Source organism: Chelonia mydas, chromosome 11, assembly GCF_015237465.2.
Source record: "Chelonia mydas isolate rCheMyd1 chromosome 11, rCheMyd1.pri.v2, whole genome shotgun sequence".
NCBI classification, from domain to species: domain Eukaryota; kingdom Metazoa; phylum Chordata; order Testudines; family Cheloniidae; genus Chelonia; species Chelonia mydas.
This window is the reverse complement of record NC_051251.2, coordinates 5125259-5142854: the sequence shown is the minus strand read 5'-3', so window position 1 is coordinate 5142854 and position 17596 is coordinate 5125259. Positions and strand designations below refer to the sequence as shown.

Here is a 17596-nt window from a genome sequence, read left to right as displayed (position 1 = left end):
CCACTTCCTTTCCTTCCTATGACTGGAGGGGTGACAATGGGTCACTTCACTTTGAAGGATCCCTGGAAATATGTGTTAACTGCTTATACTAAACAATCTGTTCCATCTTGTATTTAGCTGTGACACTCTAAGTTTCCCAGATCTGAAGAAAAGCTCTGTGTAAGTTCAAAAGTTTGTCTCTCTCATCAACAGAAGTTCGTCCAATAAAATATATTACCGCACTCCCCTTGTCTCTCTAGTTCATGCAGTGTCAGTTAAAGAACCACATGAAACTTTAAAACAAAAACTAATAATTCAACCACTGCTGAAAATCAGATATTTGGGAAAGGAATAAAACAAATGTTTAAATGCACAAAAAAAAGCTACATAACAGTTACATAAGAACATAGGAATCGCTATATTTGATTGGACAGGAGATCCATCTAGTCAAGTATCTTTGCCTCCACCAGTAGCCAGATGCTTCTGAAGAAAGCGTAAGACCCCCACAGTTAGGCAGATGTAGGCACTGAAGAAAAATACTTTTCCCTGTTGAAACTGAAGACAGAATTTAGGTCGGCTAAATGTGACCCCTTGGCCTAGAATTTGGTAAGTATACTGAAGCTTAATACCCCTACACTTTTGAAAAGTACCATAGTATTTTGGATGATTACAAGTGGTTAGGACCTTGGGTTTACACTTTGTTTATAGGCGGGAACTTCAGTAGCAAGTGACCCTTAAAACAAGGCAGATATGGGATTAGTTTTGACTCTGATGAAAGAATGCTACTGATTCTTTAGCTGAAGTAGGCGCTAGTTAAGTGAAGCATTTGTAGGATCAAGCCATCTGATTGTTTTAAATTAGCTCGAGTGTGGCAATGGCAGTTTATGATAAAAATGCCTAATTATAAGCACATGGTTTAGCATTAATTTTCTTTCCAGATATTATATGGTCTGTGTCTCACCTTCCATGGAATACTTGAAGAAAAGGTTGTTAACATTGGTGACTGTTTCCCTATCTTCCTCTTGACTCCTGAGAGTGTTGATTCTCTTAATTAAATCTGTGATGACTTCATTGACTCCTTCAGAGAAAACAGCCACATCCTTGGGTTTCAGGATCTTCTGTCTTAGTACACTCCTCATTTTTAGCCATTCTTCCCCTTCCCTAGAAGAAATAATTTAAAATATCTATGTACAATTCTTCCTGACAATCGTTAGCTAGGCAGGAAGTTCATGAATTAAATAAGAGTCTCTCATTACCGAGTGATAAACAAATTCACTGGTAAAACTGAAACCACTACTGGGAAGGAGTATAGTGGACACTGGTGTGTCAAGTAATATGTTCTTAAGTTTCTTATTCTGTGAAGGTGGCAAGTCATTCCATTGTCTAATTCACCTCACTGTTACAAAACGCAATCAAGTTTGTAAGTTAATTAATGTGTACTGGTTAGAGCTGTAAGACTCTTTCTGTCAGTATTCTGGAAGTGTCTTCAGGTAATTGTTTAATCACACCTGCCATATAAATACAGTACCTGACCAACAAAACACATCTGAGATTCTGGTTTGCAAAAGTATCACACATATTCCCATTAAAATGAAATTTTAAATATACATTTATCTTTGCTAATTTGTTTTCTTTTATACAGATTTGGTGCTTTTCTCCCCAAAACATCCAACATAACCAGATTTCATGGTCCACTGGTCTGATTTAATATAGCAAATCCTGTTACTGGCATATCAAGCCCTGTTATGTTTATTCCAAATCTAGGGGAAGTTTTCTGTGAGCAAAGTTTACTTTCTGTGAGATATGGTACTTTTCAAGTCCTAACCACCTACAGTATGAGAAGTTCAAGACAGACCATTAATACATTAAGAATTACATAACTTAGAACAGTGGTTCTCAACTAGAGAGTACGTAGAGGTCTTTCAAACGGTACATCAAGTCATCTAGATATTTACCTAGGTTTACAATAGGCTACATAAAAAGCACTAGCAAAGTCAGTACAAACTAAAATTTCATACAGACAATGACTGCTTATTCTACTCTGTATACTATACACTGAAATGTAAGTACAATATTTATAGTCCAATTGATTTATTTTATAATTATATGGTAAAAATGAGAAGGTCAGCAATTTTTCAATAATAGTGTGCAATGACACTTTTGTATTTTTATGTCTGATTTTTTAAGCAAGTTGTTTTTAAGTGAGGTGAAACTTGAAATACACAAGACAAATCAAATTCCTGAAGGGGTACAGTAGTCTGGAAAGGTTGAGAGCCACTGACTTAGAGTATGTGAGCTGAACAGGCTCATGCCAATTCAGATACTATAATGTGTCTGTATAATGTCTATGTGTATAACAGCAGTTCTCAACCAGGAGTCTGCGGGCCCTTTCTGTGGGGCCACAGGGCCCCACAGCTGAAACCCGGTGCCCCAAGTCCTGGCGCCCCCCCCCGGGGCTGAAACTGGGAGATCCAGGGTGAGGGGTGCGGGCTCTGGGAGAAAGTTTGGGAGCGGGGTGCAGGCTCTGGGCTGGGGCAGGAGGTTGGGGGGTGGGAGGGAGGATGGGAGCGGCCAATGGGAGCTGCAGAGTTGGCGCTCAGGGCGGGGCAGCGGCACGGAGGGAGGGAGGCAGAGCGGGCAAGGAGCCGCCTTAGCTCTGCTGCTGGCATGTCTCTGCGCACCCCTTGCGGGGAGGGGGGCAGCAGGTCTCCGTGTGCTGCCCGGGCTGGGGGCAGCGCACGGAGCCACCTCCTCCCCCCTCCAGGGGCGCACAGAGACGTGCCAGCAGCCGTCCACTTCAGTGTGCGGCGTGGGGCCACCAGCCATGGCATGCAGGCAGCCTGCCTGCCTGAGCCCTGCTGCACTGCTGGCTGGGACTCAGGGGCAGGTTGTCAGATATTTGTCCTGCATTTTGGGGGCCCCCTGTCATTGGGGGCCCCGTGCCACTGCACGGTTTGTTTCATGGTAAATCCACTTCTGAGTGTTGTGGCAGCCATGTTGGTCCCAGGATATTAGAGAGACAAGGTGAGTGAGGTAATATCTTTTATTGGAACAACTTCTGTTAGTGAAAAAGACAAGCTTTTGCATTTACACAGTGCTCTTCTTCACGTCTGGGAAAGGCACTCAAGAGTGTCACAGATAAGTACAAGGTGGATCAGATAAGGAACTAACACATACACACCAACTTAAAGCAGCACTAGTTGCTGCCATAACAACAGATGCAAAACCTGCAAAGATATCTGCACTGCTCCAGTGATCAATATCCCCCCAACAAACACACCTTTCAAGATCCATAAGTCCTACACATGCCCATCACAAAATGTGGTGTACCTCAATCAGTACACTAAATGCTCCCAAAAACTACATGGGTGAAACGAGAGAATCGTTACACTCAAATGAACTCACACACAAAAATGATAAAAGACATATACACCATATCACCTGTGGGCAAACAATTTTCACAAAACGGTTATTCTGTATCTGACCTCTCAGTCCTCATCCTCAAAGGTAACCTGCACAACATCTTTAAAAAACGAGCCTGGGAACTTATATTCACAACTCCACTAGACACCAAAAATCATAGACTTAATAAAGATAAGGAGTACTTGTGGCACCTTAGAGACTAACAAATTTATCTGAGCATAAGCTTTTGTGAGCTACAGCTCACTTCATCGGATGCATAAAGTGGAAAATGCAGTGAGGATGTTTTATACACACAGACCATGAAAAAATGGGTGTTTATCACTTCAAAAGGTTTTCTCTCCCCCCACCCCACTCTCCTGCTGGTAATAGCTTATCTAAAGCGATCATTCTCCTTAAAATGTGTATAAAGATAGGTTTCAGAGTAGCAGCCTGTATTCGCAAAAAGAAAAGGAGTATTTGTGGCACCTTAGAGACTAACAAATTTATTTGAGCATAAGCTTTCGTGAGCTACAGCTCACTTCATCGGATGCATTAATAAAGATACTGGATTTATGGCTCATTACAACAATCTGTAAACTACTAACACACCTTTGGCCTAGGATTGTAGAAGTGTTAACTGCCCACTTCACCTTGAATGGTCTCTTGCAACATGACTTGACTCCTTATCTGTTCCATCCTTGTATTTAGTTGTGACACTCTGAGTACCTTTCCCAGACCTGAAGAAGGGGAAAGCTTGTCTCTTTCACCAACAGAAGCTGGTCTAATATCTAAAGGTATTACCTCACCCACCGTCTCTCTCTTAGTTATTTAAGCAGACAAACCAACAGTCTTTCAAACATTTTTAAATTGTTATTTGAATAAGCACTCCCCCTGAAAGTCTTCCACTTGGAATGGGATGCTGCAGTAGATTACAGAAAGTTACTGGACCAGAGAGGAATTTCATCCCCCGCCACCTCCCCACTGCCTTCTCTTCTCTTGCTGTCTCTGGAATGCCCACTCCATCTCTAAAAAGGTCTCAGTCATCCATGACCTCTTCATATCTTGCTCCCTCCAGCTCCTGGCTCTCAGATACCTGAATCCCTTCGTTTGGCTTGGCCTCTGAAACTTGCCCTCTCTTATGGAGGCCTCTCCTCTCACATCTCCTGCCCTGCATCAGGCCACGGTGGAGTTGTCGGGCTTCTCTCCCATTCCTGCTGCTTCCAACCCCTCCCTCTTCCCCCTTCCCACCCTTTCTTCTCTTTTGGACAGCACGGCATCCAACTCTTCTCTCCTTTTCCTGTCCACGTTGCTATCAACTACCATTCACCCAACTCCTTCCCATCAGACTTCTTCTCCGGCTATGATTCCTGGCTCTCTCTCTTCCTCTCCTCACAATCCACCATATGCATCCTTCTCATCCCTGAGTAATTTCATGTTGATAACCCATCCAACCCCCGTAAATGCATGTTTCCTCACCCTCGTGTCTTCATTCAACCTGCAGCCCCGGTTCAACTATCCCACTTGCAAAAAGAGCCATTCACTTGACTTGGTTTTACCAAGCACTGCTCTCTTTGATCTCTCTGTTGCTGAGTTCCCCCTCTTCAACCATTATTCAGTCTCGTTCAACATTGCCTGTCAGCCCCCTCTCTCATGCCCTGTCATTTGGCCTTTCCATGACTTCCAGTCCATCAGCACTTCCAGTGCACTTCTCATCTGCTCTCTGCTCTCTCTTCCCTTTCCTCCATTGATATGGTTGTTGATTCACTTAATTCCTCTCTGTCCTCCACCCTTGATTCTTTTGCCCCCCTTTCCCATTGAAAAGGCCACCCACAATCCCAGTTGTCTTTTCACCACCTCTACTCATTCCTCAAACTGTCTCATCTTCCTGTCTCCACGTCTCTCTTTGCAGAGTACCTTGCTGATTTCTAGCAGGAAAAAAATGACAAAATATTATGTGACTTTCCCCGACTCCTCAGTTTGCCTTCCCTTCCCCCTCCTACAACTCTCTCCTCCTTCTCTCTCGTCACAGATGCACAAATTCTTCTCTGATCTCCTCCTTCAATCCCTCCACTTGCCCCAGTGACATCATCCTATCCCATCTCCTAATCTCCCTTGTGCCCACTTTCATCCCCTACCTGACTCATCTCCTTAACTGCTCACTATCTTCCATCTCTTTGCCTTCACAATACAAACATATTTTAGTCTCTCATATCTTAAAAAAAAAAAAAAAAACACCTGTGACCCCACTTGTCTCTGCAACTACTGCCCCAACTCCCTTCTCCATTTCATCTCCAAACTCATTGATCTACAATCGTTGTCTGGAGTTCCTCTTCTCCAATTCCATCCTAGACCCTCGTCAGTCTGGCTTCCACCCCTTACACTCAACTGAAACCGCTCTCACCAAAGTCTCTAATGATCTCTTTTTTCAGCCAGATCACAGAACCAGTACTCCATCCTCATTCTCATTCTCCTTGACTTGTCAGCTGCCCTGTCATCCCTATCATCCAGTCTCAGCTTCTTGCAGAGGTTTAGGGACAACTGGAGCATGGGGCTGTGTCCCTGACCATCTTGGGTAATAGCCTTTGATGAACCTACCTTCATGATCTTATCTAATTCTTTATGGAACAGAATTATACTTTTAGACTTTCCAACATCCCCTGGCAATGAGTTCTGCAGATTGTCTGTGCATTGTGTGAAGAACTACTTCCTTTTGCTTTCAACTTACTGCCTATTAATTTCATTGGGTGACTCCCGTTCTTGTGTTACATGAAGGGGTAAAGAACACTTCCTATTCAGTTTCTCCACATCGTTCACAATTTTATAGACCTCTATCATATCCCCCCGGCCCTTACTCAGCTCTTTTCTAAGCTGAACAGTCCCAGTCCTTTTAAATCTCTCCTCGTATGGAAGCTGTTCTATACCCCAATCAGTTTTGTTGCCCTTCTCTGCACCTTTTCCAATTCTTATATATCAACAAGGAGCCATTATTTTGAATCTGACCTATATTTTAACCTTGAGATTTTGGTGTAATGTGAGTGTTAAATGCATTATCAGGCTTTCACTATATAAAGCCTTTTGCTACTGCAATTTTATCTCATCAAAGTAAGAGAATGGCCATGACTCACAAAAAGATTGGTTCCCTTTTGCATAAACACATTACATCATTGATTACTGTGAATGCTTCACAAGGACAATTACCCTCATACACTACCACCACCCCCCCCACACACAATCATGTTACATGCAAGCTTTCAGAGGCAGATAACTCTTCTTGAACCAATCATATGCTAAATGAAAAAAACCACCAGGCTGATTTATATAGTACTTCAGAAGATTAACATGCTTTGATAATACAAATTAAGAAGGGAAAAAAGTAACTATACTTACGCAGAAATAAGTCCTGTAGCTCTCCCTCTTAAATCTCTGTACTCTTGCCAGGATTCCATGTTAGCTCTTTGTGGAGTTCTACCTTCCGCCCGGAGCACCTGAGCAACCATGTCTCGATCTGCAATGGACACTACAAACTGTGGACCAAAGTGAGACTTGAAGATCTTTCCATACTCCTGAGTGTGTTTTTGCTGCAACATCAACAACAAATCAGAGAAGAAAAACATTATGAAAAAAAAAAATAAAGGCAAAGGAAACTGATACTTTTGTCATAGAACATATCAATTTGCATTGACATAAAATGCCACCTAATCTACTGAGGGAAGAGTTTGCAGCAGTAGCACTTTAGAAACAGAATAAGTTTTTCAGGAGCAAACCATACTCCTGAATACCAGCCATCTTCAAAGATATTTCATTACTTGAAAGACAGGAGTTGAAGACCAGCCTGATGATCTAGTGGCAGAACCGTGAGCAGTCATGTGTTGGATCCAGATCTAGGTCCCAAGCCTTGCTTCAATCAAGCAATAGCTGGAAGTGTCACTAGAAAGCATCATCATTCTTGAAATACTCACCATGATCAGAAGGGGAGGTCACTGCTATGCAGGATCTTTGAGACTGGAAAGACCCCAGACCTCCACAAGACACAAAGGGCTAGCTACACTGAATATTGAAGAGGTGAAAGGACTTGTGGAGTAGGGAAATGTCCAGCTCATGTCCAAAAGAGTGACAAAACTGTTTTTCCCCCATGTCAACCTGTTGTGCAGTGCTCCATTTTGAAAATATTGGTCTCATATAAAAGATCAGCCCCAAAAAGATCAAAACAAAGGATGAAAGTAAAGGGAGGTCAGAAGCATAGTCATGAAGTAAATTTTTACTTTTTTGTTTTAAAAAGGCTCACTTGTCCCTCTTCAATAAATAAAGCAATTAGTGTGTTCCTTATTCTTTACAAAATCTACTCAATGACCTTGCCATTAGGGCTGTCAGCACAACAGCAGTGCATTGAAATTTCCAAATTTTAGAGTAGATTTATTATGACAAACATCTCAAAAAAGGCATACATTGTCAGGTGGTGGAAAAGAAAAGGTGGAGGGTGTTCTACTTATCTAGTAAGGTATCTCTGTTGAGTGATCCATGAATACTAGCTGGAGGCAAAGAGCAGGCAATTAAGAAAGAGGAATTGAGAAACATTCAACAATAAAAAAAACAAACAAAAAGATTTCCCAGGAGATTATTTTACAGAGTGATGCTCTATCTTTCCCAACAAATAGAAAAAGATTAACAAATTTCATTCGGAGATGGTCTTGAAATGAAGCACCCATCTCTCAGGAATTCATTTTGAATATATCTGAGCAGAGATCAGAACTAAATGTAGGCCGAGGTAAAGCCACAAAACCACTTTAGGAGATAGTAGATATACATAATAAAAATCCATTAGCAGGAGAGCTGGTGTAGAAGAACCAAGAGTTCTGAAGGAACTCAAATGTGAAATTGCAGGACTACTAACTGTTGTCTGTAATCTATCATTTAAACCAGCTTCTGTATCAAATGACTGGAGGATAGCTAATGTGACGTCAATTTTTAAAAAGGGCTCCAGAGATGACCCCGGCAATTACAGGCCGGTAAGCCTGACTTCAGTACCGGGCAAACTGATTGAAACTATAGTAAAGAACAAAATTGTCAGGCAAATAGATGAACATAATTTGTTGAGGAATAGTCAAAATGGTTTTTATAAAGGGAAATCATGCCTCACCAATCTACTAGAATTCTTTGAGAGGGTCAACAAGCATGTGGACAAGGGGAATCCAATGGATGTAGTGTACTTGGATTTTCAGAAAGCCTTTGACAAGGTCCCTCACAAAAGGCTCTTAAGCAAAGTAAGCTGTAATGGGATAAGAGGGAAGATTCTCTCATGGATTGGTAACTGGTTAAAAAATAGGAAACAAAGGGTAGGAATAAATGGTCAGTTTTCAGAATGGAGAGAGGTAAATAGTGGCATTCCCCAAGGGTCTGTACTGGGCCCAGTCCTATTCAACATGTTCAGAAATGATCTGGAAAAAGGGGTAAACAGTGAGGTGGCAAAATTTGCAGATGATACAAAACTACTCAAGATAGTTAAGTCCCAAGCAGACTGCGAAGAGCTACAAAAGGATCTCTCAAAACTGGGTGACTGGGCAACAAAATGGCAGATGAAATTCAATGTTGATAAATGAAAAGTAATGCACATTGGAAAACATAATCCCAACTATACATATAAAATGATGGGGTCTAAATTAGCTGTTACAACTCAAGAAAGAGATCTTGGAGTCACTGTGGATAGTTCTCTGAAAACATCCACTCAATGTGCAGCGAAAGTCAAAAAAGCGAACAGAATGTTGGGCATCATTAAGAAAGGGATAGATAATAAGACAGAAAATATCATATTGCCTCTATATAAGTCCATGGTACTCCCACATCTTGAATACTGCATGCAGATGTGGTCGGCCCATCTCAAAAAATATATATTGGACTTGGAAAAGTTTCAGAAAAGGGCAACAAAAATTATTAGAAGTATGGAACGACTGTCGTATGAGGAGAGATGAATAAGACTGGGACTTTTCATCTTGGAAAAGAGATGACTAAGGGGGGATATAATAGAGGTCTATAAAATCATAAGGAAGTATTATTTACTCCTTCTCATAACTCAAGAACTAGGGGCCACCAAATGAAATTAATAGGCAGCAGGTTTAAAACAAACAAAAGGAAGTATTTTTTTTATACAACGCACAATCAATCTGTGTAACTCCTTGCCAGAGGATGTTGTGAAGGCCAAGACTATAACAGGGTTCAAAAAAGAACTAGATAAATTCATGGATGATAGGTCCATCAATGGCTGTTAGCCAGAATGGGCAGGGATGGTGTCTCTAGCCTGTTTACCAGAAGCTGGGAATGGTGGGCAGGGGATGGATCACTTGATGATTACCTGTTCTGTTCATTCCCTCTGGGCTATTGACCTGGCATTGGCCACTGTCAGAAGACGGGATACTGGGCTAGATGGACCTTTGGTCTGATCCAGTATGGCCGTTCTTATGTTAAGAAAATTTACAATCAGAGAATCAGGACTGGAAAAAATCCAGCATCAGGAGAACAGATTTAATTTGAGTAAAAAGAAAACGGTGAAGTGAGCTGTAGCTCACGAAAGCTTATGCTCAAATAAATTTGTTAGTCTCTAAGGTGCCACAAGTACTCCTTTTCCTTTTGCGAATACAGACTAACATAGCTGCTTCTTTGAAACCTTAATTTGAGTAGTATCCCTTAATCTTCCACTATTGTATAGATGAGATGTTCAATTGCCTGTAATAACCTTGGAAAGAATTAATCATTCTTTAACATATTGTACTACATTCTTATAACATACGTACATTCAGTTATACTCTTTATGGTGAGATTTATAAGCTAGAATTCAATAAAGACAACTTTGGACTAAATTTTGAGGAGTGAAATCTAATGAAATATGTGTTCTTTCCACAAATAATAGAAAAAGAAGGTAACTCTTCAGGGCAGGAATCTTGTCTTCCATTGTGACTGTACAGCCTCTAGCTCATCTGGGGACATTACTTGTAAAAAATAATAAAATAATAAACAAAATGGCGTTTTGTGCATCACATGTATATTGCAGATATGTCTGAAAGGCCTGTTTGATATTTTACTTCACAAACCCATTAATTCCATATTTTGTTTCTTGTTACAATTATTAAAAATATCCTACCTTGTCTCCCTACTCCCTCATATGTCATGCTGTACTTCACACACAACATTTGAATTCGCAGAGTCCAAACCCTTCCCCCTCACCTTTGTTTTCCTTCTCTCTGAACCTATGGGTGCAACACAACAGCTCCAACTCCACTGAACTCAAAACTCTTTTCCTTTACCCAGAGTTGCTGTAGGCACTGCTGCTATGGCCAACTAAATTCTGGAATCAGGTTACTGAGAACAGAACCTTCATTGTAAAAAATGCTTAAATCCCCCCCACACCACCCCTTTTGCATATGGAACATTTCTGTCTCTCAAAGAACACAATTTAAGTAGCTGCAATGGTTACCAAGAGGTTTCAGATTAATTCATTCCTGATGTTCACTCTGTTGTTAAATTTAACAGGGTGTTATTAATCCGGTTACAGAGTATATACAAACAAGCCATCATGATTTGTAAACTAAAATGTTTTGTGAGACTCTAAACTGAATAAAAAATAGATAAGATATACTGCCCCACGCCTTTTTTTGCGGTTTTTCCTTCCAAAAATTGTATTGGATTAAGGGGAAAATCCTGTATTGTTTAGTGGTTGTGGCATGTATTACTATTTTTCCACCTCTAGTTTCTTTGATTGTTGTTATTTTCAAAATTTTCATAGCACTAACAAATATTTTAGTTGCTAAAATTAAAGAAAGCAATATTTTGCACAGTACGTATAACCCTGTTGTAATTTAATTTGTGGATATGGGTCAGATGTCTGTCTTGTACACCCACACACACAGAGTATTTTTTGCTGTTTCTCTCAGGGGGGAGTCAGTTGTTTTAAATGGCTACCAATCCAGTTAGGCCAAGAAATTCAAAAATAGAAGACTAAAGTTCGGCTGCCATTGACCTCACTAAAGATTTAAGAGTCTAACTCTAGTCTATTTTTAAAAATTTTAACAGAAAGAAACATATAATCTTTACTCTAAAATACAGCAACTTGTTTGAATTTTCCCTTTTTGCCTTTCCTTTCCCTTTCTGGGAATTTTTAGTCCCTCTTCTCCATCCTGATTTTTGTTTCCTTCCATCGTTCATGTTTCTATCCTGATACCTTGTGTTTTCTCAGCAGCTGCCCTTTCCTTTCCCCTCTTTTCCCTTTTTATCTTCTCTGCTCCTTTTCCATCCCCAAGATCCTCTGCTGCTGCATCTTAGACCTGGTCTACATTTAAAAAGCTTTAACTTATGGCACAACTTATATTATTAAAGGGTACGATTTTTTACCAACAGTTAAACCCTAGCATAGGTGCAGCCATACTGGTATAAAGCCCTTTATGCTAGTCTCGTATATTTTGTTCACCGAACTGGAATAAGCTATACTGGTAGAAGCACTTTTACTCTGGTATAACTGCATCTATATAACAGGGTTTCTGCTGCTTGAATTGAACTATGCCAGCATAGTTAAGGAAGCAAAACTTTTAAGTTTAGACAAGGCCTTATGGGCTGGAATACAGACGATCCCTCCACCTATAATGCAAGGCATTTGGTCACTCCCACCCTTATATCCCCAGTGCAGCCACAGTTGCAGTCTTTGTATTCTTCTGGAGAGGAGGGGGAAGCAGACCTGCTTAACCCAGAGCTACTGTAAAACAGGTAATCAGATATGACAGAAAATGAAGTATATGCTTTTAATTTTGCCCTCTTCGGGGATGGTGTCTTCAGAGGGCACACAAGTCTCTTCCTCACTCCAGTGGTTTCATTCAGTGTCAGTTCCCTCTTCTGCCTCTGAAGGGTGAAGAGCTCCTCTCTTCCTCAGAAGCTTCCCAACTCAAGTTTTCCCCTCCTTTCTGCCCCATCCCTTTCTGTTCCCCTTCCCCCAATGTCTAACAACTCCACAACTTTCCTCTGACTGTCTCATGACCCACTGGATTTTGCCCCTTTCAGCTCTCCTGGTCCCCATTGTCTTGACTCCACAAGGGAAGAAGGGGACTCATCTGACTGTTGCTTCCGCCATTGCTTGATGCAGCACACCTTCTCTATATGGTACCTCACCACAGTCCCCACACTGCCTGTTTCCTCATGTAGCAAGAGCACAGAGCAGGAGCTGATGGAGAAACCAAAGAGAGTGTGACAAGGGATCAACCAAATAAGAAAGAGAAGAAGTTTCAACTGCTGGTCTCTCACCTAGCTAGCAATTAATAGTGAGCAGGAGAGAAACAAAATTCTGAATGCTGACCTAGCAAAGCTGGAGACACCACTGGGGAGCCCAGAATTGAGATGCAAAGCTATCCTCTGTCCAAAAGCCTGAGGTTAAGTTGTTTTGGGCAGCAGGGATTCCTACCGTGGGTGTAACTACTGTGGGAAAATTCAAACCTATCTACAGTGACATCCCACCCTGTAGTGTATTGTAATGGATCATCCTTATGTGATGCCTAAAGTCAAATGTTATCTAACAAAAAGAAACATTTGATCAGACAGTATTTTTTCTAGCAATAATTATTCTAAAGGGTCAATACTCTGCATTACAAATGTCTGATTTTGTACCAGGCATGAAAACCCATTAGGTACTGTCCCTGAAAAATAAACACAAGCTTGTATTTTTCATACAGTTCTTTATTTTCTTGAAATGCAGGTGCTCATCCTAAACCCACTTGTCCGAGGAAGACGCAGATGGGAAGGAAGGGAGCCCCAGCATAGGAAGGAGTGGCTGCTTAAAAAACAAAGATAGAGGAACTCCCTCTTTATAAAAAACACATTCCAGAGGCTATGTCAGCAGCATGCTCTAATTATTGCACATCTCTCCTGCTGCTCCTGGGAATTGTGCAGTGACACCTTGCAGGCTGGGGCCTATCAAATGCGAAGGCGCAGGGCCTGGAGATGACAGGTCCCAACCCACAAGGCATTCCATCTTTGCTCTCTGACCCAGACAGACCAAGATGATGACCTGCTGTCTAGGCTGCTCGTCCCACAGGCCAGATTGTGGGAGCCCTGGGACTTCCCCAGTGGTGAAGCTAGGTGGAGCGAACAGGGGCAGCAGACATAAAAAAAGGTGCCACCCGCTTGTACTCACTGGGCGGCACTCCAGGTCCTCGGCAGCACTGAAGGCCCCCGCCAAGCTGGAGCGCATGAAGGCCCCCGCCGCCAGGAGCCGGAGTGCATGGAGGCCCCCACCGCCGAAGACCCGGAGCACTGCCGGGTGAGTAAAAATTAAAAAAGGCGCCTATGAATTAGAAAATCGCCACTTGTGTTCAGAGCAGGAGCGGCCGCTCCCCCCGCTCCTTCCCTGGCTACGCTACTGGACTTCCCTTTAGCTGCCCACTCCAGACACTGGTCCTCTCCCACTCAAATTAAGTATCTGGCATCAGCATGTGGGGCCTCAGCTGCCCTAGCCTATGTCATCGCTTGGCCCACCTCAGAGTGGTTTATTACATGCCTGGGTGTGGGGCTTTAGTATCCATGCAACTGTGTGTGAAACATGAGTGAGCACACAGCCAAGCTGTGGCCAAGGGGCCCCCAAGCCTGCAGTCACTCGCTCCCCCCTCCCTTCTTAGAAGAATAATAGAATCACAGAAGATTAGGGTTAGAAGAGACCTCAGGAGGTCATCTAGTCCAACTCCCAGCTCAAAGCAGGACCAATCCCAACTAAATCATCCCAGCCAGGGCTTTGTCAAGCCGGGCCTTAAAAACCTCTAAGGAAGGAGATTCCACTACCTCCCTAGGGAACCCATTCCAGTGCTTCACCACCCTCCTCGTGAAATAGTGTTTCCTAATATCCAACCTAGACCTCCCCCACTGCAACTTGAGACCACCGCTCCTTGTTCTGTCATCTGCCACCACTGAGAACAGCCGAGCGCCATCCTCCTTGGAACCCCCCTTCAGGTAGTTTAAGGCTTTTATCAAATCCCCCCTCAGTCTTCTCTTCTAAACTAAGTCTAAACAAGCCCAGTTCCCTCAGCCTCTCCTCGTAAATCACGTGCCCCAGCCCCCTAATCATTTTTGTTGCCCTCCGCAGGACTCTCTCCAATTTGTCCACCTCCCTTCTATAGTGGGGGGGGGGCCCCAAACTGGATCCAATACTCCAGATTAACAAATTTATTTGAGCATAAGCTTTCCTGAGCTACAGCTCACTTCGTGGGATGCATGCATTCCATGAAGTGAGCAGGATGCATGCATCCCATGAAGTGAGCTGTAGCTCAGGAAAGCTTATGCTCAAATAAATTGGTTAGTCTCTAAGGTGCCACAAGTCCTCCTGTTCTTTTTGCAGATACAGACTAACAGGGCTGCTACTCTGAATACTCCAGATGTGGCCTCACAGTGCCAGACAGAGGGGAATGACCACGTCCCTTGATCTGCTCCCAACGCTCCTACTTCTTGCCCACTACCAGGAAGCCTCCTCCCCCCGCAACTAGAAGGGGGCCAGCCCCTCCCCTCTATACAACCACCCCGTCGCACACGTGGGGTCCGTCCCTCCCTGCTGTCTGCCAATAGGGGGCGCAGGAGGGAGGGCAGCTGTCTCGGGGACATGGGGGAGCCGCGCCATTGGCTCCCTTCCGGCAGCGCGAGCCCCTTTGGAACGTTGGGGCGCCGCGAGCCGCGACCGTTGGCTGGGTCCCCCCACCCCCAACTTTGGCGCGCGCTGCCATCCTCAGAAGGGGTGGAGGGAGGGGGAAGGGAGGGTTTCAAATGGCCCGCCTGCTGCTGAGGGGATGGCTGTCTAAACAACTCAGGGGCGGCAGCCCCGCCAGCCCTCACGCCAATACACAGCCGGCGCAGACATATACACAGAAACCGGCCCCCGAGGGGCCCGATATGTGAAGGGTCTGCATGCAGAGCGGGGTGCGAGCGAGGGATAGTTAAGAGACAAAATGGTCTCTCTGAGGAACTGATGAGCTCTGGGGAGATGTAGGTGAAAAAAGCTGAGGGAACCACCCCCCGCAATGTGTTGTATAGGGCCAAATTCTGACCACAGAGACATGTGCGCCCCCACAGCATAGTGTGGACGCTGCTCCAAGCTTCAGAGAGGTTGCAGTTCAAATTTTCATGACAAGTCACAGAAATTCTGCCTTGTGCTGACACTGCCTCGTCCTGGAGATGAACAGAGTTGGTTGGTTTTTGGTAAAATCTGAGGAAAAATCCTCTCTCGTGTTCCTCAAATCTTAAAGGGGGGAAAAAAAAAACCCTCTGCCATGTATTATTATGGCTGGATTTCTTCAGTTCTACATGTAATGTTAAACAAGTCAGTCGTGCCAACTAAACCCCCAAACAGCTAAGGTTGAAAAGACGGGAAAATATTGCCCCAAAAAAGGGAGGAGGAGGAAGATGCAAAGGAAGTCCCACCAGATGCTGGGTTTGTGGGGGATAAAGAAAGCCCTAATATTAGATGAGAGATTTGGAAAAAAAACCACAAGAATCAGCCAGAAATCTGTTCTCACTAAAGCAGATTCTAATGCACGTTTTGCAGACTCTTGTCCATGACTGAAAAGCACGTTTTTAATACTGTTCTCTGATGGAAAGAAAGAAGAAAGCCAGGGTTGAAGTCGCCAAACACTGAAACACTCATTGCATGAAGATTGAATGGGGAGAACAGGGATCCTGTAAACAAACACCAACTGTAGCGTGACAACAGCACCAACACGACGTTGTCATGACAAGCAGGATTAACTGGGACTGCAACTCATTAATTAAGCAGATACTTTTTTAAAAAAAATTGATATCCTAGAGTAAATCAAAACATGATTCTTTTAACTAAATTGTACCTGGATTTCATGAATGCGACCAAAGCCGTCCTTCCAGAAGAACTCAACCAGGTTGGAGAGGGTTTTGGGTCCAGGCATTTCTTGCAGGCTCTTCACTTTGCAGTGGTGGTGTTGGGTGGGTTTCAGGAGCCGCTCTGCCTCCTCTGAAACTGCCACCATCTCCTCCTCTTTGTCCTCTGCTGCTGCAGCAGCAGCTGCTGTTGTAGTGTTATTTTGCACCTCCAAAGTCTGGCTGCTAGAACGTTTGGTCAGTTGGTGAAACCCGCTGACAAAAATCACACGAAAAAAGCAACTCCTTTTCTCAGGCTCAAGCGCCTGTTTGCAACTGCTGTTCAAGACTTTGGTGAAAAGAGACATTTTTTTTTATATTCAGTAAAAGTTCTATTTTGTTTCTGCAGCCGCTTTTTATTTGATTGCCGTTTCTCTTCTCCTTTAACTTGCGCAAGCAGCACTTCTCCAATCTCTTAATGCCTGAGCATCAGTTTACACAGACCATTATTAAAGGCTCCCTCCCCTAAGGCTGGAAAAGGGGTGGTGGTCTGGAATGAGACTTGAATAAAATGAGCCTATTGTTTTGTTTAATTCAAATCCGATAAATTTACTAATTAAGCCTGCTCTGAAGCAATCAAGGTTTAGATTCCACCCTTCCGCCTCCTGTTTTTGGCAAAAATCTCTCATGGGTTACAGTTTTCTCATTCATTAAAAGGTGGTGTTCAGATTAGTAAACGATTTTTTTTCTGGAAGCTAGCATTTCCACCTTTCAGCAAATACTAAGTTCTTTTAATAAAACTTATGTAACTACCACTCAATATGCAATAAAATACAAGAACGTTTTTATTCATATATAAATACCAGTGCTTTTCTACAGCAATTATGTTTGCCAACAATTCCTGTGATAATAATCAGGTTGCCCATATGTTTTCTTTGTTCTTGAATTTATTGCACAAATATCTCTCATCAGAAGTAACTTCTGCATGTTTTGATAGAACAGTTTCAACTGAACATTATCTTGTAATTGCATGTCATGTTCAGCCACCTTTTGATTCTCAATAAATATGTACACATCTATAATGAATTGTGATTATTTTTTCTGCACAGGGAATTAAAGTTAAAACCGGATAGCAATTTCTTTTGCACAATTTTAAAAAGAATTCAACAACAAAAGCCTGCTAAAATCAAATAGTGTGTAATAGCTATTTTTTGTAGATGAAATCTGTTTTTATCCTTTCTTCCAAGCAATGTTTAGTTACTTCAGTCCTTTTTGTCAGCTTTGCTGACCACACTACTCTTTTCCTTCATTCATGGCAATTCTGTCCCTCTGTTCCCACAGACTTAATTGCCTCTTGGCTTGCCCAGACAAAACC

General features: G+C 42.9%; 1 protein-coding gene across 1 annotated transcript in view; it reads right to left on the bottom strand.

Annotated features, from left to right (window-relative positions):
- Positions 1 to 16776, bottom strand: part of LOC102940478 (cytochrome P450 27C1) — a 42110-nt gene extending 25334 nt beyond the window's left edge. The window contains exons 1-3 of the mRNA XM_007069442.4: positions 16233 to 16776; positions 6769 to 6959; positions 941 to 1140 (exon numbers count right to left, since the gene is read on the bottom strand). Coding sequence (XP_007069504.3) covers positions 941 to 1140; positions 6769 to 6959; positions 16233 to 16589 — 748 coding nt within the window. The 5' untranslated portion in view covers positions 16590 to 16776. The remainder of the gene's footprint in view (positions 1 to 940; positions 1141 to 6768; positions 6960 to 16232) is intronic.
- Positions 16777 to 17596: the final 820 nt, after the last annotated feature.